The following is a 24,894-nucleotide window of genomic DNA, read 5'->3' on the forward strand; positions in this document are numbered from 1 at the left end:
GAACCATTCACACGAAGCAACACTAAATATAGGGAACCATTCACACGAAGCAACACTAAATATAGGGAACCATTCACACTAAGCAACACTAAATATAGGGAACCATTCACACTAAGCAACTCCTAAATATATGGAACCATTCACACTAAGCAACTCCTAAATATATGGAACCATTCACACTAAGCAACTCCTAAATATATGAAACCATTCACACTAAGCAACTCCTAAATATATGGAAACATTCACACTAAGCAACTCCTAAATATATGGAACCATTCACACTAAGCAACTCCTAAATATATGGAACCATTCACACTAAGCAACTCCTAAATATATGGAACCATTCACACTAAGCAACTCCTAAATATATGGAACCATTCACACTAAGCAACTCCTAAATATATGGAACCATTCACACTAAGCAACTCCTAAATATATGGAACCATTCACACTAAGCAACACTAAATATAGGGAACCATTCACACTAAGCAACTCCTAAATATATGGAACCATTCACACTAAGCAACTCCTAAATATATGGAACCATTCACACTAAGCAACTCCTAAATATATGGAACCATTCACACTAAGCAACTCCTAAATATATGGAACCATTCACACTAAGCAACTCCTAAATATATGGAACCATTCACACTAAGCAACTCCTAAATATATGGAACCATTCACACTAAGCAACTCCTAAATATATGGAACCATTCACACTAAGCAACATCTACATATAGGCAAACATTCACACTAAGCAACACCTAAATATAGGGAACCACTCACACTAAGTAACACTAAATATAGGGAACCATTCAGAATAAGCAACACAAAATATAGGGAACCATTCACACGAAGCAACACTAAATATAGGGAACCATTCACACTAAGCAACACCAAATATAGGGAACCATTCACACTAAGCAACTCCTAAATATAGGGAACCATTCACACTAAGCAACACCAAATATAGGGAACCATTCACTCTAAGCAACACCAAATATAGGGAACCATTCACACTAAGCAACACCAAATATAGGGAACCATTCACACTAAGCAATATCTAAATATAGGGAACCATTTACACTAAGCAACACTAACTATAGGGAACCATTCACACTATGCAACACTAACTATAGGGAACCATTCACACTATGCAACACTAAATATAGGGAACCATTTACACTAAGCAACACCAAATATAGGGAACCATTCACACTAAGCAACACCTAAATATAGGGAGCCATTCACACTAAGTAACACTAAATATAGGGAACCATTAACAATAAGCAACACAAAATATAGGGAACCATTCACACTAAGCAATATCTAAATATAGGGAACCATTTACACTAAGCAACACTAACTATAGGGAACCATTCACACTATGCAACACTAAATATAGGGAACCATTTACACTAAGCAACACCAAATATAGGGAACCATTCACACTATGCAACACTAAATATAGGGAACCATTTACACTAAGCAACACCAAATATAGGGAACCATTCACACTATGCAACACTAAATATAGGGAACCATTCATACGACGAGGATGAACATCATTCTGAACTGTACAACGTGATACGTATTTCAAAGGACTGAATAAAAGTGGGAGATGGTCTTCAACATTTTACCTCTTCTTTCTCTGCACTGTCCAGGTCCCTCCACTCCTCCAGTGGCTGGGCCAGGTCCAGTTTGTGCAAGGGTAGTTTCACCTCTCCAATGACGTCATGCTTAGAGAAGCGGTCAAAGTCAAAGACCTGCATGACCAAAGTCTTGCCACCCATCTCTTGGAATGGAATCTGAAAAACATCAAAACCCCCATCAATATCACTTTCTTTTGTAAATGTTAGCCTCTGAAGCCTCTCTAATGTGATTAGTGATGAATTTAGTCTGTCCCTCATTTACGTGAACTGAACTCTCAATTGTAACATGGTGAAACTATTCCTTTTTAAATATTGTTTCCAAAAGAAACATATAATAGTAAAATCATAGCGTAAAAGCAGATGAGCTGGTTCTACTCCTTTTTGGTCATTTTCTGGGGTTTTGTGGTGGAAAACTGAGCGGGTCGAGTATAACACGTCAACCTTGTTACTCATAGATAGACAGGTTAGACATTTTTTAACAACTAAACTTTTTTTAAGGTTTCATTGAATTGCAACTCCCTGTTGCACACAACAAAGTTCCATTCCCGTCATCACAAGGGATTTATGGCTGATTTAAGGTGAAATCGTCAACCCTGTTTCTTTAATTTGCACTTAATGGGCACTTTCTAAAGTACATTTTGTCCAAAATTAAATTAAACAAATTAGAGATTGTTTGAAGGAAATGCATCTGAGCATCTACTAATGCAAGTCTAGGCTCTGCCTCTATTATCGGCCGAGGAGATTCAGTGGTGGAGGCTAGTTGGTATCAGATGCAGGGAGTCTGCAGTGGACTGGGGAATCTCTGTTATGATGTGTTATCTGAAATACCAGCCCAGCGGATGGATCAGAAGAGAGAGAGCATAGCTGATGCATCAGGCTTTGGGTAACTGGCTGTCTGGCAGAGTTATGGTCTGGCCAACCATCACAGCTTAGGTATATTAGATTTATCTTTATAATTCTGATACACGTTATAGAAGAGAGAGAAAGAGAGAGAGAGAGAGAGAGAGAGAGAGAGTGAGAGAGAGAGAGAGAGAGAGAGAGCAATCAAAATACAGTAGCCTACCTTGAAAACAAAGGTCTCATTGAAGGTAGGGTTCAGCGTCTTCTTGTGCACCTTGGTGGTAAAATGCTTCTTCTTGTCTGGGAGGACATAGACCTTGACATAGGGGTCAGAGGTGCCGCCGCTGTCCATGGAGAGGAGATCAGCTGCTTGGAGGAGGCCTACTGTGAGCTAGGGATCAGAGGTCAAGGGTAAAAGGGGTCAGTCAATTTGCTCTATGCATGATTAATCAGTCTCAATGTACCCAGACAGTGTCCTCTCACAGTTCCACAGAGACAACCCACAGTTCTTTGAACAGATGTTTCTTTGAACAGACAAAAGAAAGCCCTTACTTTATGCTTGTGTAACACATTACGATGAACATGATAAAGACGCCTTGGTGTGATTCTGTCTGTCTGTCTGTCTGTCTGTCTGTCTGTCTGTCTGTCTGTCTGTCTGTCTGTCTGTCTGTCTGTCTGTCTGTCTGTCTGTCTGTCTGTCTGTCTATCTGCCTGCCTGCCTGCCTGCCTGCCTGCCTGCCTGCCTGCCTGCCTGCCTGTCTGTCTGTCTGTCTGTCTGTCTGTCTGTCTGTCTGTCTGTCTGTCTGCCTGCCTGCCTGCCTGCCTGCCTGCCTGCCTGCCTGCCTGTCTGTCTGTGCTCCTCAAAGTATCAGTGAACAAAGACATTCTCCACAGAAGAGTATGATGACTGAGCAAATGCTGCATAACAAGTCAAGGAAATCCATTCATATGCTGCAGATATAACACAAACAAGGAATGGAATCTTTGTAAAAGTTTGACTGATTTGATCTCGAAAGCATAACCGTAGAACGATGGATTGAATCAATCCTTTAGTGTCAGCAAATTCACATTTACAGCTGTCCTTGGCTTTTGGAGCAAATCAAAGCTGCATTTCCGAAGGATAAAAAACTCTCAGCAAATGGCAAAAGTCCATTGCCTTTGAAAGCCGTCATGTGGAAAACTACCTTGGACTAGAGGCTTAGGCAGTTAGCTTTGTTTTTTCCTTTTTACAGCAGAGTAAAATTGTCTATTTTTTAAGCTCCGGGGTCGTCAAAAAGCCATCTGCTCAAGTCAAAACACCCACCTTGTTGTCCTGGAAGTCGTAATCTATGGAGTACTGAAGCTTCCCGAGCTTTTCTTTCTCCTTCACCTCTTCCTCTTTCTCGTCTCCAGTCATACCAGTCTCAGCATCATCTTCATCATAATCATCATCGTCCTGTTTCTGGAATGACAAGGGGGAGGAGGGGGCAGAGTGGGCGTCAGACATTTGAACAAATAGTCAAAAACACCTATAGATTCTTCTTCAGCGGTCCAGTTAGTCACAGCAGCCATCTACCTGCCACTTACCCCCTGCTTGCTTACCCAGATGTTACTAGTGCACATCTTTTCATCGATGACCTTGGTTGCAACATGACTTGATTTCACCATTCCTTGAGTGACGCCATTTTGCTTTTGCACTATATATTCACAATTAATTATTTACTGTATATATTCATTGACATAACATAGAAAGAGATCGATATACTGAATGTCAAAAGGAAAAAAAGGTCAGTAAAACAGTCAAGATGTAGTCGAGGTTTGCTCCAGGGGTAGCCCCAGACAGGACAAATGTTTTTGTTCTTGCTGCAAATCCGGCCATTTTGACATTGATAAAGGTTTGTGTCAAAGGCTACAGAAATAATACAATGCTTGTATTCTGTTTTCTCCTTGTTGCCGTAACTGCACTCCAACCTCCCAGAAATCGGTTTGCACTATTACTGTCTAAGATTACACCTCCACTGACATAATCATCGTAATTACTTTTAATTACTGAAAAATCGACACCAATCTACAGCAGATATGAGCTAATAACTCCTGCTAATACACATTGCGTGTTACAGACGTATTGTAGAGTATCTCTAGTTATAAGGAACATTTACAAATCCCAGTGTCAGCTCATATGATAATATAATTAGCCAAATAGCTAACCATGACATCGTCGTAGAATTACTGACCCTTTTAAGGGATTTTTTGCCTAACTTCTAATGCATTTCTTTTATATTGTCCTCGACACATACTGTACATTACCCAATAATGTCAATTAGTAGGGCCATGCTATTTATCGCAGAGCTTACCCTGGAAGAGGAACTGGGGCAGACTGCACCTCATTCTATGTTGTATTCCATTCACACACAAACACAGACCCAATTACTAACACATTCACACAGACACACTGTATTCTACATATTATATTCACCCTTGCATACACAGCCTTACATACTTAATATACCTCACATCTACTGAGCAAACATTTAACCAACAACAAGCACACATAAGCACACACTCACATGCAAAGGCTCTCGCATGCAGGCTTGCAGAAAAACTCACCCACTCTTCAAACACACGTGCAAACACAAACACACAAACACACACACACACACACACACACACACACACACACACACACACACACACACACACACACACACACACCATCTCCTTATAGTGGCATTCTGTACATTTGTTGCGGTAAATGCTTTACATTCCAGCATGCCAGGTCAATCAATGCAGGAGAATACAGTAGTCTTTAAATAATGTGAATGAAATGACTCAGCCTTTTTCAGTCTCCTATAGTTTCAATAATGACTCCTGATGTGCATTAAAGTAATGTATCAATGTCAGTAATATTTTTGTTAGTCAAGATTGCGTGCTTTGCAATCCTGAAAAACACTCTTAGAAAAAAAAGTGCTATCTAAAACCTTAAAGGGTTCTTCAGCTGTCCCCATAGGAGGAACCTTTGAATAACTTTTGGGGATTCCATGTAGGTTCTACCTGGAACAAAAAAGGGTTCTACCTGGAAACAAAAAGGGTTCTCCTATGGGGACAGCCAAAGAACCCTTTTGGAACCCTTTTTCCTTACAGTGTTCGTGAAAATTGCACATCCATGAGAAGTAATGCTATATAGGAGAGCTCCAGTCTAAATCATACCATACATGCAGTGGGATTCAAAGATTACGGAAAGGTATGTCCAAAAGTATGTGTCATGTACTGTCATGTTGTGTCTTGTTTCTGTCCTTTCCCTTCACCCTGTCTCCCTCTGCTGGTCGTTGTTAGGTTACCTTTTCTCCCCCTCTTTCCCCCAGCTGTGCCTTGTCTCCTCCTAACTACCTCGTCACCCCTTTTCCCACCTGTTCCCTTTTTCCCTCTGATTAGGTCCCTATATCTCTCTCTGTTTCTGCTCCTGTCTTTGTCGGATTCTTGTTTGTTGTGTTTCATGCCTGAACCAGACTGTCGTCATGTTTGCTGTAACCTTGTCCTGTCCTGTCGGAATCTGCCGGTCCATCTGAGCCTACCTATGTTTGGTAATTAAAGAAGCTCTGTTTAAGTTAATTCGCTTTTGGGTCCTCATTCACGCACCGTAACAGAAGAATCCGACCAAGAATGGACCCAGCGACTTCGGATCCTCTCCACTCAGCCGTCGGGATCCAGGGAGCGATGCTAGGCAGACACGAGCAGGAATTGTCTGCTGCTCGACATGCCGTTGAGACCCTGGCCACCCAAGTCTCCAACCTCACAGAACAGGTTCACCATCTCCGCCTCGATCCACCGGCCACTTCCAGGGCTTTCGAATCTCCGGAGCCCAGAATCAATAACCCGCCGTGTTACTCTGGGGAGCCCACTGAATGCCGCTCGTTCCTCACCCAGTGTGATACTGTGTTTTCTCTCCAGCCCAACACTTTCTCCAGGAGCACTGCTCGTGTCGCCTACGTCATATCTCTCCTTATTGGACGGGCTCGTGAGTGGGGCACGGCAATCTGGGAGGCAAGGGCTGAGTGTACTAACCAGTATCAGGACTTTAAGGAGGAGATGATACGGGTTTTTGATCGATCTGTTTTTGGGGAGGAGGCTTCCAGGGTCCTGTCTTCCCTATGTCAAGGTAATCGATCCATAACAGACTACTCTATTGAGTTTCGCACTCTTGCTGCCTCCAGTGGCTGGAACGAGCCGGCTTTGCTCGCTCGTTTTCTGGAGGGTCTCCGCGCAGAGGTAAAGGATGAGATTCTCTCCCGGGAGGTTCCTTCCAGCGTGGATTCCTTGATTGAACTCGCTATTCGCATTGAGCGACGGGTTGATCTTCGTCACCGAGCTCGTGGAAAGGAGCTCGCGTTCTCCGTTGCCCCCCTCTCCGCATCACTACCATCTTCCTCTGCCGGCTCGGGTGCTGAGCCTATGCAGCTGGGAGGTATCCGCATCTCGACTAAGGAGAGGGAACGGAGAATCACCAACCGCCTCTGTCTCTATTGCGGTTCCGCTGGTCATTTTGTCACTTCATGTCCAGTAAAAGCCAGAGCTCATCAGTAAGCGGAGGGCTACTGGTGAGCGCTACTACTCCTGTCTCTCCTTCAAGATCCTGCACTACCTTGTCGGTCCATCTACGCTGGACCGGTTCGTCAGCTTCCTGCAGTGCCTTAATAGACTCTGGGGCGGAGGGCTGTTTTATGGACGAGACCTGGGCTCGGGAACATGACATTCCTCTCAGACAGTTAAGGGAGCCCACGGCCTTGTTCGCCCTGGATGGTAGTCCTCTCCCCAGGATTCAGCGTGAGACGCTACCTTTAACCCTCACTGTTTCTGGTAATCATAGCGAAACCATTTCTTTTTTAATTTTTCGTTCACCTTTTACACCTGTTGTTTTGGGCCATCCCTGGCTAGTTTGTCATAATCCTTCCATTAATTGGTCTAGTAATTCTATCCTCTCCTGGAACGTCTCTTGTCATGTGAAATGTTTAATGTCTGCTATCCCTCCTGTTTCCTCTGTCTCTTCTTCACAGGAGGAGCCTGGTGATTTGACAGGGGTGCCGGAGGAATATCACGATCTGCGCACGGTGTTCAGTCGGTCCAGGGCCACCTCTCTTCCTCCACACCGGTCGTATGATTGTAGTATTGATCTCCTTCCGGGAACCACTCCCCCCCGGGGTAGACTATACTCTCTGTCGGCTCCCGAACGTAAGGCTCTCAAAGATTATTTGTCTGTAGCTCTTGCCGCCGGTACCATAGTCCCCTCCTCCTCTCCCGCCGGAGCGGGGTTTTTTTTTGTCAAGAAGAAGGACGGGTCTCTGCGCCCCTGCATAGATTATCGAGGGCTGAATGACATAACAGTGAAGAATCGTTATCCGCTTCCTCTTATGTCTTCAGCCTTCGAGATCCTGCAGGGAGCCAGGTTTTTCACTAAGTTGGACCTTCGTAACGCTTACCATCTCGTGCGCATCAGGGAGGAGGACGAGTGGAAGACGGCGTTTAACACTCCGTTAGGGCACTTTGAATACCGGGTTCTTCCTTTCGGCCTCGCTAACGCTCCAGCTGTCTTTCAGGCATTAGTCAATGACGTCCTGAGAGACATGCTGAACATCTTTGTTTTCGTTTACCTTGACGATATCCTGATTTTTTCACCGTCACTCCAGATTCATGTTCAGCACGTTCGACGTGTCCTCCAGCGCCTTTTAGAGAATTGTCTTTTTGTGAAGGCTGAGAAGTGCACTTTTCATGCCTCCTCCGTCACATTTCTCGGTTCTGTTATTTCCGCTGAAGGCATTAAGATGGATCCCGCTAAGGTCCAAGCTGTCATTGATTGGCCCGTCCCTAAGTCACGCGTCGAGCTGCAGCGCTTTCTCGGCTTCGCGAACTTCTATCGTCGTTTCATCCGTAATTTCGGTCAGGTGGCAGCTCCTCTCACAGCCCTTACTTCTGTCAAGACGTGCTTTAAGTGGTCCGTTTCCGCCCAGGGAGCTTTTGATCTCCTCAAGAATCGTTTTACATCCGCTCCTATCCTTGTTACACCTGACGTCTCTAGACAGTTCGTTGTCGAAGTTGACGCGTCAGAGGTGGGCGTGGGAGCCATTCTTTCTCAGCGCTCCCTCTCTGACGACAAGGTCCACCCATGCGCGTATTTTTCTCATCGCCTGTCGCCGTCGGAACGTAACTATGATGTGGGAAACCGCGAACTGCTCGCCATCCGGTTAGCCCTAGGCGAATGGCGACAGTGGTTGGAGGGGGCGACCGTTCCTTTTGTCGTTTGGACTGACCATAGGAACCTTGAGTACATCCGTTCTGCCAAACGACTTAATGCGCGTCAGGCGCGTTGGGCGCTGTTTTTCGCTCGTTTCGAGTTCGTGATTTCTTATCGTCCGGGCTCTAAGAACACCAAGCCTGATGCTTTGTCTCGTCTCTTCAGTTCTTCAGTAGCCTCCACTGACCCCGAGGGGATTCTCCCTGAGGGGCGTGTTGTCGGGTTGACTGTCTGGGGAATTGAGAGGCAGGTAAAGCAAGCGCTCACTCACACTCCGTCGCCGCGCGCTTGTCCTAGGAACCTTCTTTTCGTTCCCGTTCCTACTCGTCTGGCCGTTCTTCAGTGGGCTCACTCTGCCAAGTTAGCCGGCCACCCTGGCGTTCGGGGTACGCTTGCTTCCATTCGCCAGCGTTTTTGGTGGCCCACCCGGGAGCATGACACGCGTCGTTTCGTGGCTGCTTGTTCGGTCTGCGCGCAGACTAAGTCCGGTAACTCTCCTCCTGCCGGCCGTCTCAGGCCGCTTCCTATTCCCTCTCGACCGTGGTCTCACATCGCCTTAGATTTTGTCACCGGACTGCCTTCGTCAGCGGGGAAGACTGTTATTCTTACGGTTGTCGATAGGTTCTCTAAGGCGGCTCATTTCATTCCCCTTGCTAAGCTTCCTTCTGCTAAAGAGACGGCACAAATCATCATCGAGAATGTTTTCAGAATTCATGGCCTTCCGTCAGACGTCGTTTCGGACAGAGGTCCGCAATTCACGTCTCAATTTTGGAGGGAGTTTTGCCGTTTGATTGGGGCTTCCGTCAGTCTCTCTTCCGGCTTTCACCCCCAGTCTAACGGTCAAGCAGAACGGGCCAATCAGACTATTGGTCGCATCTTACGCAGTCTTTCTTTTCGCAACCCTGCGTCTTGGTCAGAACAGCTCCCCTGGGCAGAATACGCCCACAACTCGCTTCCTTCGTCTGCGACCGGGCTATCTCCTTTTCAGAGTAGCCTCGGGTACCAGCCTCCGCTGTTCTCATCTCAGTTCGCCGAGTCCAGCGTCCCCTCCGCTCAGGCTTTTGTCCAACGTTGCGAGCGCACCTGGAAGAGGGTCAGGTCTGCACTTTGCCGTTAAAGGACGCAGACTGTGAGGGCTGCTAATAAGCGTAGAACTAAGAGTCCTAGATATTGTCGCGGTCAGAGAGTTTGGCTCTCCACTCAGAACCTTCCCCTTAAGACGGCTTCTCGCAAGTTGACCCCGCGGTTCATTGGTCCGTTCCGTATTTCTCGGGTCATTAATCCTGTCGCAGTTCGACTTCTTCTTCCGCGATACCTTCGTCGCGTCCACCCGGTCTTCCATGTCTCCTGTATCAAGCCCGTTCTTCGCGCCCCCGCTCGTCTTCCCCCCCCCCCCCCCCCCATCCTTGTCGAGGGCGCACCCATCTACAGGGTCCGTAGGATTTTGGACATGCGTCCTCGGGGCCGTGGTCACCAGTACCTCGTAGATTGGGAGGGGTACGGTCCTGAGGAGAGGAGTTGGGTTCCCTCTCGGGACGTGCTGGACCGTGCGCTGATCGAGGATTTCCTCCGTTGCCGCCAGGTTTCCTCCTCGAGTGCGCCAGGAGGCGCTCGGTGAGTGGGGGGGTACTGTCATGTACTGTCATGTTGTGTCTTGTTTCTGTCCTTTCCCTTCACCCTGTCTCCCTCTGCTGGTCGTTGTTAGGTTACCTTTTCTCCCCCTCTTTCCCCCAGCTGTGCCTTGTCTCCTCCTAACTACCTCGTCACCCCTTTTCCCACCTGTTCCCTTTTTCCCTCTGATTAGGTCCCTATATCTCTCTCTGTTTCTGCTCCTGTCTTTGTCGGATTCTTGTTTGTTGTGTTTCATGCCTGAACCAGACTGTCGTCATGTTTGCTGTAACCTTGTCCTGTCCTGTCGGAATCTGCCGGTCCATCTGAGCCTACCTATGTTTGGTAATTAAAGAAGCTCTGTTTAAGTTAATTCGCTTTTGGGTCCTCATTCACGCACCGTAACAGTATGTCCCCATCATCATAACTACGATAACTTTTCATTTGTGAGCTCACATTCTGCAAGGAATTCTGAAATCAAACTGTAGGCAGCCAATTGAAATACCAGGGTTTAGATTTGAATCATGATGTCTAAAGAGAATTCAAATGTGGCTCACATTATTACCAGTAGGCAAACTTTCTGACCCCCATTCTTTTCCACTAACATCACTGCTCCAGGGAGAAAGGGAAATGTTGATTATAACCTAATTGGTCAGCATCATTTTGGGTCATCCAGGATAGTTACTCTCAAGTCAAGTTGTGGCCATTCAATAATACCTTCTGAAAAGGTTGGTCTTTGTCAAGAGATACAAACCACTTTGTCTCACCTTGATCTCTGAGCATGTTTGCACAGCTGAATTTATGATGTAGAAATGATGTATGAATTTCACACTGAAAGCATGGAAAAGACTAGTATTATAGTTACTGTAAGAGACTATGAACAATAATGCGCTTCATTAGGTAATTTGATTGTGGAAACATGTTCATAAATCTCAGCGGGTAATGTTTCCCCCATTATTTGACAATAGCCAACCTCACCCTTTGCACATGCATGTTAGTGATCTCTAGTGGGTTGCCTCAGTGCACTCGTCATCATTCAGAGGCTCAACCATAGGATGAGTTGCAAGTTCATTTCAAAAACATTTAAAACATTTCCACTTTCAGAAGTCTTATAGTTTGTTTGTTTTATCTTTTGCCCAAAATTGCAACCTCTCCATGGATACTCAAGACATTGTCATGGCAGTCGGTGCGGTAGCATATCAAATCAATAGACTTGCAAAGCAGCTTAATCTTTCCCATAGCTACACCCTCAAGCTCCCACAGCACCTAAGCTTGCAAGACATAGAAAGCCATAGCGCCATTGTAATAATCGCCAATCCCCTTCCACAAGCCCAGCCCACCCCCATCTCTCCCCTGCCCTACGCTTAAACAGAGAGGCCAGAGAGGTGCGCCTCGTGCCGTCAGACCTACCGTATACAGAGAAGTCCACCACAGTCAAGATACACGGAGCACACATAAGACACAAAGCAGGAAGGAGGAGAGCAGGGAGAAAGGAAGAGATTGAACTCACAGCAGACACCATAGAGGGAAATGAGAGCAGAGGCAGAGTCAACGACTACACTATAGGACAGGAAAAATGACACAGTGCTAGAACCCCACTAAGGCAAGCTCTAAACTAGAGGCCTTGTGTTTTATTTAACCATCAGTTTGGGGATCTTGCTGTTGTTGTTGTTGAAGAATGTTCAATTGAACCAAAATGTAATCTGTAAAATGATCGATTATGCACTAGACTAGAACATTTAGCCCCACAATGTCGCTACAGGCTGTTTAGAATTAGAATTTTGGCATGGCTATTCTGTGCTAATTGGTAAGCATTATATATTCCATCAACAATAGTATAATTCACCCATGCAAAAGAGCCCAGCTGTGTCATTTTTCACCCTGGTCCCAAAGCACAACAGAAAGCACCACTAACATGTCTGACAAATACAATATATAACAACAAGAAATGAAGAAGGAAGGGGGGGTATTTTCTAGAGATTTTGACAGTTCAATGATGGGCTAAATGACTTACTAAATATATACAATGTTATGAATTCTAAATGGCTAGACAGGGCTCTATTTTCACTATGCCATCCACTGAGTGATGTGGTTGTCAATTATGGGACAATAGCTTCTCTATGCTGTTATTGGCAAATATTCTACATAAAATAGCTTTAAGTTGGGTGTTAGTTCCCAATGTATTTATTCTGATTTATAACTATACAATTACCCCCCCCTCCCCCTCTGGGTTGAACATACCTCTCCTCCTTTCATGTTCGTCATGCCCATTTCCCCCTTCCCTTTCTTGCCCTTCTTGTTCTTCTTCTTCTTGCAACAGCACTTCTTAACGATGCAGAAGCAGCAGGTGAGAATCAGGGTAGCAGCTACCACTGCAATGGCGATGATGGCCCATGATGGCACTAAGATACACACACACACACAAACGCACACACAGAAACATACACAAACACACACAAACAAAAAACAATTAGGTAACAATTAGATTTGGTGCAAATTAGATTTTCAGAGAATGCCATTCGCGACGATACCGCCTGATCAATACATAATAAGGGCCTAAAGTGGATGTCACTGCCTTCAGGGGGAGAACAGATCTATAGTGAACAAAAATATAAACGCAACATGCAACAATGTCAAAGACTTTACTGAGTTACAGTTCAAATAAGGAAAGCAGTCAATTGAAAATAATTAATTAGGCTCAAATCTATGGATTTCACATGACTGGGAAAACAGATATGCATCTGTTGGTCACAGATACCTTTAAAAAAAGGTAGGGGTGTGGATAAGAAAACCAGTCAGTATCTGGTGTGACCACCATTTGTCTCATGCAGTGCGACACATCTCCTTCGCATAGAGTTAACAGGTTGTTGATTGTGGCCTGTGGAATGTTGTCCCACTCCTCTTCAATGGCTGTGCGAAGTTACCAGATATTGGAGGAAACTGGAACACGCTGTTGTACACGTCAATCCAGAGCATCCCAAACTGCTCGCCTCTACGATGGTCTGCGGTTGTGAGGCCGGTTGGATGTACTGCCAAATTCTCGAAAACAACGTTGCAGGCGGCTTATGGTAGAGAAATTAACATTAAATTCTCTGGCACTGCTCTGGTGGACATTCCCGCAGTCAGTATACCAATTGCAACATTGTGTTGTGTGGCAAACTCCATGTTTTAGAGTGGCCTTTTATTGTCCCCAGCATAAAGTGCACCAGTGCAATGATCATGTGTTTAATCAGCTTCTTGATATGCAACATCTGTCAGGTGGATGGATTATCTATCTTGACAAAGGATAAATGCTCACTAACAGGGAAGTAAACAAATTTGTGCACAACACAATGTAAAATTTCTAGGATCTTATATTTCCGCTCATGAAACATGGGTCTAACACTTTACATGTTACGTTTATATTTTTGCTCAGTGTAATTATCAATAAAAGTCATGTAAACTCATCTGGATAGGTGTGGGTGTTAGGTACTGTGCAACGTCCAGACAGGCACTCACATGGGATCTTGTCAATCTCATTGAGGAACTTATTCTTGATGTCGTCAAAATCGCCGTTTTTGACGGCCTCTGTGGAGTTGTCAGCTGCGGTGGAGGCCACGGGGCCAGGGGCAACAGTTAAGACAGCGGCCCCAGTGGGCTCCGGTCCGACCATGGCTTCAGGCTTCTTCTTGAACAGGTTCCACTTCATCCTAGATGGCTAGGCCACACACAGTCCTTGTGAATAGAGAGAGGGCTGTTAACATAGAGTTGTAAATGAGTCCTACATGTACATAGCATTCTGGACTCCAAAAGTCTTGATTATAAGTATAGTAAGGTCATATCTAGTGAAAGAGACTGACCTGGATCTAAGTATTTGACTGATTTGTAGGGGATAAAGAATAAAGAATAAAGAATCACTGACACTGCCCCGGTTAGAGGGGAATAAAGCATCCCAAAAGTTAACACGGAGAAGAACATGGAGATGAACATGGGGATGAACATGGAGATGAACATGGAGATGTAAATGGGGATGATCATGGAGATGCACATGGAGATGTAAATGAGGATGAACATGGGGATGAACATGGAGATGAACATAGAGATGTAAATGGGGATGAACACACCAAACTGGAAGTCTTCCGACTAGCTTGGAAAGACAGTACTGTGCAGTACCGAAGAGCCCTTACTGCTGCTCGATCATCCTATTTTTCTAACTTAATTGAGGAAAATAAGAACAATCCGAAATTCCTTTTTGATACTGTCGCAAAGCTAACTAAAAAGCAGCATTTCCCAAGAGAGGATGACTTTCACTTTAGCAGTGATAAATTCATGAACTTCTTTGAGGAAAAGATTATGATTATTAGAAAGCAAATTACGGACTCCTCTTTAAATCTGAGTATTCCTTCAAAGCTCAGTTGTCCTGAGTCTGCACAACTCTGCCAGGACCTAGGATCAAGAGAGACGCTCAAGTGTTTTAGTACTATCTCTTGACACAATGATGAAAATAATCATGGCCTCTAAACCTTCAAGCTGCATACTGGACCCTATTCCAACTAAACTACTGAAAGAGCTGCTTCCTGTGCTTGGCCCTCCTATGTTGAAAATAATAAACAGCTCTCTATCCACCGGATGTGTACCAAACTCACTAAAAGTGGCAGTAATAAAACCTCTCTTGAAAAAGCTAAACCTTGACCCAGAAAATATAAAAAACTATCGGCCTATATCGAATCTTCCATTCCTCTCAAACATTTTAGAAAAGGCTGTTGCGCAGCAACTCACTGCTTTCCTGAAGACAAACAATGTATACTAAATGCTTCAGTCTGGTTTTAGACCCCATCATAGCACTGAGACGGCACTTGTGAAGGTGGTAAATGACATTTTAATGGCATCGGACCGAGGCTCTGCATCTGTCCTCGTGCTCCTAGACCTTAGTGCTGCTTTTGATATCATCGATCACCACATTCTTTTGGAGAGATTGGAAACCCAAATTGGTCTACACGGACAAGTTCTGGCCTGGTTTAGATCTTATCTGTCGGAAAGATATCAGTTTGTCTCTGTGAATGGTTTGTCCTCTGACAAATCAACTGTAAATTTCGGTGTTCCTCAAGGTTCCGTTTTAGGACCACTATTGTTTTCACTACATATTTTACCTCTTGGGGATGTTATTCGAAAACATAATGTTAACTTTCACTGCTATGCGGATGACACACAGCTGTACATTTCAATGAAACATGGTGAAGCCCCAAAATTGCCCTTGCTAGAAGCATGTGTTTCAGACATAAGGAAGTGGATGGCTGCAAACTTTCTACTTTTAAACTCGGACAAAACAGAGATGCTTGTTCTAAGTCCCAAGAAACAAAGAGATCTTCTGTTGAATCTGACAATTAATCTTAATGGTTGTACAGTCGTCTCAAATAAAACTGTGAAGGACCTCGGCGTTACTCTGGACCCTGATCTCTCTTTTGAAGAACATATCAAGACCATTTCAAGGACAGCTTTTTTCCATCTACGTAACATTGCAAAAATCAGAAACTTTCTGTCCAAAAATGATGCAGAAAAATTAATCCATGCTTTTGTCACTTCTAGGTTAGACTACTGCAATGCTCTACTTTCCGGCTACCCGGATAAAGCACTAAATAAACTTCAGTTAGTGCTAAATACGGCTGCTAGAATCCTGACTAGAACCAAAAAATGTGATCATATTACTCCAGTGCTAGCCTCTCTACACTGGCTTCCTGTCAAAGCAAGGGCTGATTTCAAGGTTTTACTGCTAACCTACAAAGCATAACATGGGCTTGCTCCTACCTATTTCTCTGATTTGGTCCTGCCGTACATACCTAGACGTACGCTACGGTCACAAGACGCAGGCCTCCTAATTGTCCCTAGAATTTCTAAGCAAACAGCTGGAGGCAGGGCTTTCTCCTATAGAGCTCAATTTTTATGGAACGGTCTGCCTACCCATGTCAGAGATGCAAACTCGGTCTCAACCTTTAAGTCTTTACTGAAGACTCATCTCTTCAGTGGGTCATATGATTGAGTGTAGTCTGGCCCAGGAGTGGGAAGGTGAACGGAAAGGCTCTGGAGCAACGAACCGCCCTTGCTGTCTCTGCCTGGCCGGTTCCCCTCTTTCCACTTGGATTCTCTGCCTCTAACCCTATTACAGGGGCTGAGTCACTGGCTTACTGGGGCTCTCTCATGCCGTCCCTGGAGGGGGTGCGTCACCTGAGTGGGTTGATTCACTGATGTGGTCATCCTGTCTGGGTTGCCGCCCCCTCCCCCCCTTGGGTTGTGCCGTGGCGGAGGTCTTTGTGGGCTATACTCAGCCTTGTCTCAGGATGGTAAGTTGGTGGTTGAAGATATCCCTCTAGTGGTGTGGGGGCTGTGCTTTGGCAAAGTGGGTGGGGTTATATCCTTCCTGTTTGGCCCTGTCCGGGGGTGTCCTCGGATGGGGACACAGTGTCTCCTGACCCCTCCTGTCTCAGCCTCCAGTATTTATGCTGCAGTAGTTTATGTGTCGGGGGGCTAGGGTCAGTTTGTTATATCTGGAGTACTTCTCCTGTCCTATTCGGTGTCCTGTGTGAATCTAAGTGTGCGTTCTCTAATTCTCTCCTTCTCTCTTTCTTTCTCTCTCTCGGAGGACCTGAGCCCTAGGACCATTCCCCAGGACTACCTGACATGATGACTCCTTGCAGTCCCCAGTCCACCTGGCCGTGCTGCTGCTCCAGTTTCAACTGTTCTGCCTTATTATTATTCGACCATGCTGGTCATTTATGAACATTTGAACATCTTGGCCATGTTCTGTTATAATCTCCACCCGGCACAGCCAGAAGAGGACTGGCCACCCCACATAGCCTGGTTCCTCTCTAGGTTTCTTCCTGGGTTTTGGCCTTTCTAGGGAGTTTTTCCTAGCCACCGTGCTTCTACACCTGCATTGCTTGCTGTTTGGGGTTTTAGGCTGGGTTTCTATACAGCACTTTGAGATATCAGCTGATGTACGAAGGGCTATATAAATACATTTGATTTGATTTGATTTGAACATGGGGATGAACATGGAGATGAACGTGGGAATGAGCATGGAGATGAACATGGGGATGAACATGGAGATGAACATGGGGGTGAACATGGAGATGTAAATGGGGATGAACATGGAGATGTAAATGGGGATGAACATGGAGATGTAAATGGGGATGAACATGGAGATGTAAATGGGGAGGAACATGGAGTTGAACATGGAGATGAACATGGGGGTGAACATGGAGATGTAAATGGGGGTGAACATGGGGTTGAACATGGGGATGAACATGGAGATGAACATGGGGATGAACATGGAGATGAACATGGGGATGAACATGGAGAGGAACATGGGGATGAACATGGAGATGAACATGGAGATGTAAATGAACATGGAGATGAACATGGGGGTGAACATGGAGATGTAAATGGGGGTGAACATGGAGATGAACATGGGGATGAACATGGAGATGAACATGGGGATGAACATGGAGATGAACATGGGGATGAACATGGAGATGAACATGGAGATGAACATGGAGATGTAAATGGGGGTGAACATGGAGATGAACATGGAGATGTAAATGAGGATGAACATGGAGATGAACATGGAGATGTAAATGAACATGGAGATGTAAATGGGGGTGAACAAGGAGATGAACATGGAGATTAACATGGAGATCAACATGGAGATGTAAATGGGGGTGAACATGGAGATGAACATGGGGATGAACATGGAGATTAACATGGGGATGAACATGGAGATGAACATGGGGATGAACATGGAGATCAACATGGAGATGTAAATGAACATGGAGATGTAAATGGGGGTGAACATGGGGTTGAACATGGAGATGTAAATGGGGGTGAACATGGGGTTGAACATGGAGATGTAAATGGGGGTGAACATGGGGTTGAACATGGAGATGTAAATGGGGGTGAACATGGAGATGAACATGGGGATGAACATGGAGATTAACATGGGGATGAACATGGAGATTAACATGGGGATGAACATGGAGATGAACATGGGGATGAACATGGAGATCAACATGGAGATGTAAATGAACATGGAGATGTAAATGGGGGTGAACATGGGGTTGAACATGGAGATGTAAATGGAGATGGTTCTGTAAAGTTACAGAACCAGACAGATAATGAATATACACATGGAATGCAATGAATAGAGCAGGATTAATGTAGGCATACTAAATGGACTACAACAGAGAATAAAAATGGAACAGAACTGCAATAGCACAATAGGTAAGGACTGTATCTAATAACCAGGTATTACATAAACGTACAATAATAACAACAGCAGTTAACGCAAACGTCTTACCTACCATACAATGAAACTATACACATGGGCAACATACATTGCAAATATTACACATGGAAATGACACTAAAGGTAATAATAGCCAATACCAATATCAACTTCAGCATATAACATTGTATGAGATACGTAGTGATATACAAAGCCAAGCTAAACAACAACAACAACTTACTCTGTGTTCACGCATCCCATGCACATATGTCCACCCACATTTCGATAACAAAGCTGTCACCAGGGCAAGGAATCAAACTGCGACAAACAGCAGCTGAGTGTGATCCTCCATGTGTCAAAATAATGTTAGACAGAGCAAGAGCCGGATTCAAATCAAACTTTATTTGTCACATGCGCCGGATACAGGTGTAACAGGTGTAGGTAGACCTTATTGTGAAATGATTAGTTATGCAGTTCAAGAAATAGAGTTAAGAAAATATTTAGTAAATAAATAAGTTTAAAAAAATTAAATAATAAGAAGAGTAACACAATAAAATAATAATAACGAGGCTATTTACCGGGGGTACCGGTACTGAGTAAATGTGCGGGGTTACAGGCTAGTCGAGGCAATTTGTACATATAGGTAGGGTTAAAGTGACTATGCATAGATAATAAACAGTGAGTAGCAGGGGAAGGGGGGGGGGGGGGGGGGGGGGGGGGGGCAATGTAAATAGTCCGGGTGGCCATTTTATTTATTGTTCAGCAGTCTTATGGCTTCGGGGTAGAAGCTGTTAAGGAGCCTTTTGGTCCTAGACTTGCTCCGGTATCGCTTACCTTGCGGTAACAGAGAATAGTCTACAAATTGGTTGACTAGAGTCATTTGGGCCTTTTTTGGGCCTTTCTCTGACACCGCCTAGAATATAGGTCCTGGATGGCAGGAAGCTTGGCTCCAATGATGTACGGTGCCGTACGCATCACCATCTGTGGCCCCTTACGGTCAGATGCCAAGCAGTTGCCATACCAGGTAGTGATGCAACCGGTCAGGATGCTCTCGATGGTGAACTTTTTGAGGATCTGGGGACCTATGCCAAATCTTTTCAGTCTCCTGAGGGGGAAAAGGTATTGTTGTGCCCTCTTCATGACTGTCTTGGTGTGTTTGGACCATGTTAGTTTGTTGGTGATGTGGACACAAAGGAACTCAAAACTCTTGACCTGCTCCACTACAGCTCCGTTGATGTTATTGGGGGCCTTTCGGCTCGCCTTTTCCTGTAGTCCACAATCGGCTCCTTTGTCTTGCTCACATTGAGGGAGAGGTTGTTGTCCTGGCACGACACTGCCAGATCGCTGACCTCCCTATAGACTGTCTTGTCATTGATCAGGCTGTTGTGTTGTCAGCTAACTTAATGAAGGTGTTGGAGTCGTGACTGGCCACGCAGTCATGGGTGAACAGGGAGTACAGGAGGGGACTAAACACACACCCCTTAGGGGCCCCAGTGTTGAGTATCAGCGTGGCAGATGTGTTGTTGCCTACACTTACCACCTGGGGGTGTACCGTCAGGAAGACCAGGATCCAGATGCAGAGGGAGATGTTTAGTCCCAGGGTCCCAAGCTTAGTGATGAAGGGGCTTCGAAGAGGGGCTTTGAAGGTAGAAAAACATAATGAGTTCGTTAAAATTATTTCTGATTTCATTAAAGCCATGAGGATATGGGCAAACAAAAAGGATTTTTCATTTCTCAAACGCCAATTCTCTTATCCACTGACGGAGATCCTGTCTGTCTCTATTGCTGCATGTGAATAATTGAATGAAGCTGACAACAGAAAGGATAAGCTTTATATTATTCAAATGGACTAAGACTAGTTATAAATGTAGTATGGCGACGTTATGCAAGTTAATGTTGCGTAAGACAAATGGCTTGTGGAAAGACCGCAACTACTAAAGTGAAAGAACACCATAAGGGGATAACAAATGATGAACGTTTAAATAATGTGTTCTCTTTGCAGTGAGTCATCAGACATAGTTAATTGTGTATTTTTTTAAAACAATTTCTGGAACATTTCAGTTAAAAAAATAAAGGTTAGTGAAGAGGGACATTTTTCACATATAGTAATATTTAAACACTCTAGTGTGTTAGTTTTTTAAGAAAGTTTGGATAAATAACTTGTATTGGTTTGGGGAGAGATCACATTACATGTATATTTTCTCTCTGGGGAAGATGTTCAGTCTACTGACAGGCGCTATGCTGTACCATCATGCCATCCATGTCACAGTGTTTTCCTAATCGATCTCACCTAATCGATTCCCTCCGATCTTGTTCATCCTTGATGCGCTGTCTCAAGAGTGTTGAGGCAGAAACTGTCTAGATTTCATTGCTTTTGCATGCAAACATATTCATTCTTTAGACAAGATAACCTGAAAGACCTTGAATGTTCAGCCGGCTTGTAAACCAGGAATGCTGGAGGGATGAGCTGTCTGTACTTGCTCTTCCCAAAATGTATAGTAATTAACGACATCCAGACACTGGGTGAATAACACAGTGTGGATTATCCATCTGTGTAGGCAAACCATTCAAACCATTCTTACAAATAATGGCCTGCTTCCACTGATTGGGTGTGGGGCATGTCTGTTACAAACCATGTCTGTTACAAAATATGCCAAAAGTGTGATGGACTATATCAGGGGGAAGACGTTGTTAAACATGAGGTATGTGTATAGCAACAGTCATCATTGTCCATTTCTTGGCTGAACAGCCTTAGTCTTGGGTGTTTGGGTTGTATTAACAACAACCCAGTGATAATCACCAGCCAGCCAGGCTCTAAGGCGGGTAGATTTATCCCTCTGTTTGACCCTCACGGCAGACTAAGCCAGGCAGAATTGAATTAACATTGGCAGAGATGGCGTGGAGGAGCGTTTTATCTCCTCTCCTCTCGAAGGGCAGCGGGGTAGTGGGCCCTGGAGGGGTTCGGAGGACCAGGGTTAGTCTACTGCTTTATGGCAGCCATTACCCCTGCTTTATGATCAGTTCTCACCACTCACTCCTGGGAAATTAATTATACATGGTGTTTTCCCTTTGAAGGAAGCCTTAAATTGAACACGAAATACCACCTCTTCAACACAAGCCAGTACACAGCCAAAGAAACATATCAATATTTAGAATGTCTGAAGTGTTTATTCTGCCTTAATACCCTAACTATTTGTACAATAGTCTGGTCGATATCATATCCCTAAATGAAATGCAATCTGCCATGAATAACCTTTGCCTACACAACTAGTCTGCGCTTTTCTAACCCTTACAATCCTAAAGTAAACTGACATGTCCTTAGAGGCAGCATAACAGACAAGCAAAACATTAGCAAATACTTACTTTACCTGCTTAAATGACAAATTTACCAACTTAACAACAAGCTACAAATCCGTGACAAGAAACAGTATCCGCTTTAGAGCCCCATCTCTCAGTGTGCTTCTCACTTCGTTAGTTAGGGACTCCTCTACTTCTCCTCATAACTTCAAACAAAATGGCTGTGCTCCACATCCTTGAGCAACATGGCTCCTGGTATGATCTGGCGCTTATCACTAAGCACATTGGCTCAGACTTGAACGGGTATCAAGGGCTTTTAGTCTGTATTCTTCATCTGCATATAAACACACTGGAATAAAGCGCTGCTCACTGACACTGTTTTGTTGACTTCAAATAATCTCACCACAAAAGGTAAGAGATAATACGTCTTACTTCTGGTTTGCAGGATTTTTCCTACCAGCTGAGATGGGGATGCTAGGGGATTACTGTTAGAAATCAACAATGCTTTGGTAGTTTCATAATGTTGGAGAGTTGTATTATCTATCTAAAGTTCAAAATTTGCTCTGTTTGCCTAACGAATCATGGCAAAGCTATTTTAGGCAGAAAACTCCAGTAAATGTGTTACACAAGCACTCTGTTCAATTGTCATTACCATGTACATTAGTAATGGAGGTGTATATCTTGCTATGGTAGAGAGAAGGCATTACAGTAATTAGAACCCAAGTCCAGAACAGATGCTGGGAAACACATGTAACTCAAGCTAGCAATAAAACCAGTTTCAAACTAAATGAGGCCTTGTGGCGGAAAGTGATTCGAGCACTGGAGATAGTGGTGACGGCTAGTGGTCTGTGCAGGTGTAATGTAGTTGATGTTTGTATGATGTCGTTGTTTGTGTGTTGTATGTTTTGTATTGTTGATCAAATATCAAATAAAATATTTAAAAAATAATCATTTAAGCAGATTATAACAAAAACAGAAAAAATAACACCTTATGGCAAATCAGGGACTATGAAGAGACAGACATTTGTATGCATTTTGTTTTGTATTTTGCATTGTATTTTGCATTGTATTAAGTATTGTATTATGTATATGATATGTGGTTAAGATACGACTGTGATATGTGGTTGTCTCACCTGGCTGTCTTAAGATGAATGCACTAGCTGTGGGTCACTGGTTGGGAGAGTTTGCTGAATGGCTAAATTGTCAAGCAAATGTATTGCTATATATATAAGTAGTATGTAGACAACTTCAGCCACATCCGTTGCTGACAGGTGTATAAAATCGAGCCCACAGCCATGCAATCTCCATGGACAAACATTGGCCATAGAATGGCCTTTCTGAATAACTATGTGACTTTCAACGTGGCTCCGTCATGGGATCCCACCTTTCAAACAAGTCCGTTCGTCAAATTCCTGCACTGCTAGAACTGCCCAGGTCAACTGTAAGTGTTGTTATTGTGAAGTGGAAATGTCTAGGAGCAACAATGGCTCAGCCGTGAAGTGGAAGGCCACACAAACTCATGGAACAGGACCACTGAGTGCTGAAACGCGTAGAGTGTAAAGATAATTTGTCCTTAGTTGCAACACTCACTACCGAGTTCCAAACTGCCTCTGGAAGGAATGTCACCACAGGAACTGTTCGTCGAGAGTTTAATGAAATGGGTTTTCATGGCCGAGCAGCCACACACAAGCCTAAGATCACCATGCGTAATGACAAGCGCGGCTGGAGTGATGTAAAGCTCGCCGCCATTGGACTCTGGAGGAGTGGTAAACGCATTCTCTGGAGTCACCCTCTGTCCGACGGACGAATATGGGTTTGGCAGATGCCAGGAGGAGCTACCTGCCCCAATGTGTAGTGCCAACTGTAAAGTTTAGTAGAGGAGGAATAAAAGTCTAGGGCTGTTTTTTGTGGTTCGGGCTAGGCCCCTTAGGATTTCCCAGTGAAGGGAAATCTTATCTATACAGCACACAATTACATTCTAGAAGATTCGGTGCAACCAACTTTGTGGCAACAGTTTGGGAAAGGCCCTTTTACTGTTTCAGCATGACAATGCCCCTGTGCACAAAGCGTAGTCCCTACAGAACTGTTTTGTAGAGATCAGTGTGGAAGAACAAATGGCCTGCACAGAGTCCTGACTTCAACCCCGCCTAACACCTTTTGGATGAATTGGAATGCCGACTGAGAGCCAGGCCTAATCGCCCAACATCAGCACCCGACCTCACTAATGCTCTTGTGACTGAATGGAAGCAAGTCCCCGCAGCAATGTTCCAGCATCGAGGGGAAAGACTTCCCAGAAGAGTGGAGGCTGTTACAGCAGAAAAGGGGGGACCAACTTTGTATCAATGCCCATGATTTTGGAATGAGATGTTTGACCAGCAGGTGTCCACACACTTTTGGTCATGTAGTGTATATATACAGTTTACAGTTAAGTATTCAGACCTTGACTTTTTCCACATTTTGGTACCTTACAGCCTTATTCTAAAATGGAATTAAATAAATAAAAGTTCTCATCAATCTACACACAATACCCCATAATGGCAAAGTGAAAACAGCTTTTTAGAAATTTAGCAAATGTATAACAAATTCACTGAAATATCTTATTTACATAAGGATTCAGACCCTTTGCTATGAGACTCGAAATTGGGCTCAGGTGCATCCTATATCCATTGATCATCCTTGAGATGTTTCTACAACTCAAATGGAGTCCACCTGTGGTAAATTCAATTCATTGTACATCATTTGGAAAGGCACACACCTGTCTATGTAACGTCCCACAGTTGACAGTGCATGTCAGAGCAAAAACCAAGCCATGAGGTCAAAGGAATTGTCCATAGAGCTCCGAGACAGGATTATGTAGAGGCACAGATCTGGGTTAGGGTACCAAAACATTTCTGCAGCATTGAAGGTCCTCAAGAACACAGTGGCATCCATCATTCTTAAATGGAAGAAGTTTGGAACCACCAAGACTCTTTT

General features: G+C 44.3%; 1 protein-coding gene across 12 annotated transcripts in view; it reads right to left on the minus strand.

Annotated features, from left to right (window-relative positions):
• LOC110532436 (synaptotagmin-2) overlaps positions 1 to 24,894 on the minus strand; it is a 100,621-nt gene that overhangs the window by 9,456 nt on the left and 66,271 nt on the right. For 5 of the 12 annotated variants that reach the window (XM_036988420.1, XM_036988421.1, XM_036988416.1 and 2 more), the window contains 6 exons: positions 20,162 to 20,262; positions 13,867 to 14,082; positions 12,610 to 12,770; positions 3,799 to 3,936; positions 2,719 to 2,886; positions 1,644 to 1,811 (listed from right to left, as the gene is read on the minus strand). In XM_036988420.1, the coding sequence (XP_036844315.1) occupies positions 1,644 to 1,811; positions 2,719 to 2,886; positions 3,799 to 3,936; positions 12,610 to 12,770; positions 13,867 to 14,056 (825 nt within the window). In that variant the 5' untranslated portion in view covers positions 14,057 to 14,082; positions 20,162 to 20,262. The remainder of the gene's footprint in view (positions 1 to 1,643; positions 1,812 to 2,718; positions 2,887 to 3,798; positions 3,937 to 12,609; positions 12,771 to 13,866; positions 14,083 to 20,161; positions 20,263 to 24,894) is intronic. The other 7 variants (XM_036988424.1, XM_036988423.1, XM_036988419.1 and 4 more) reach the window with 3 other exon arrangements.

This window comes from Oncorhynchus mykiss, chromosome 9 (genome assembly GCF_013265735.2).
Source record: "Oncorhynchus mykiss isolate Arlee chromosome 9, USDA_OmykA_1.1, whole genome shotgun sequence".
In the NCBI taxonomy this organism is placed as follows: Eukaryota; Metazoa; Chordata; class Actinopteri; order Salmoniformes; family Salmonidae; genus Oncorhynchus; species Oncorhynchus mykiss.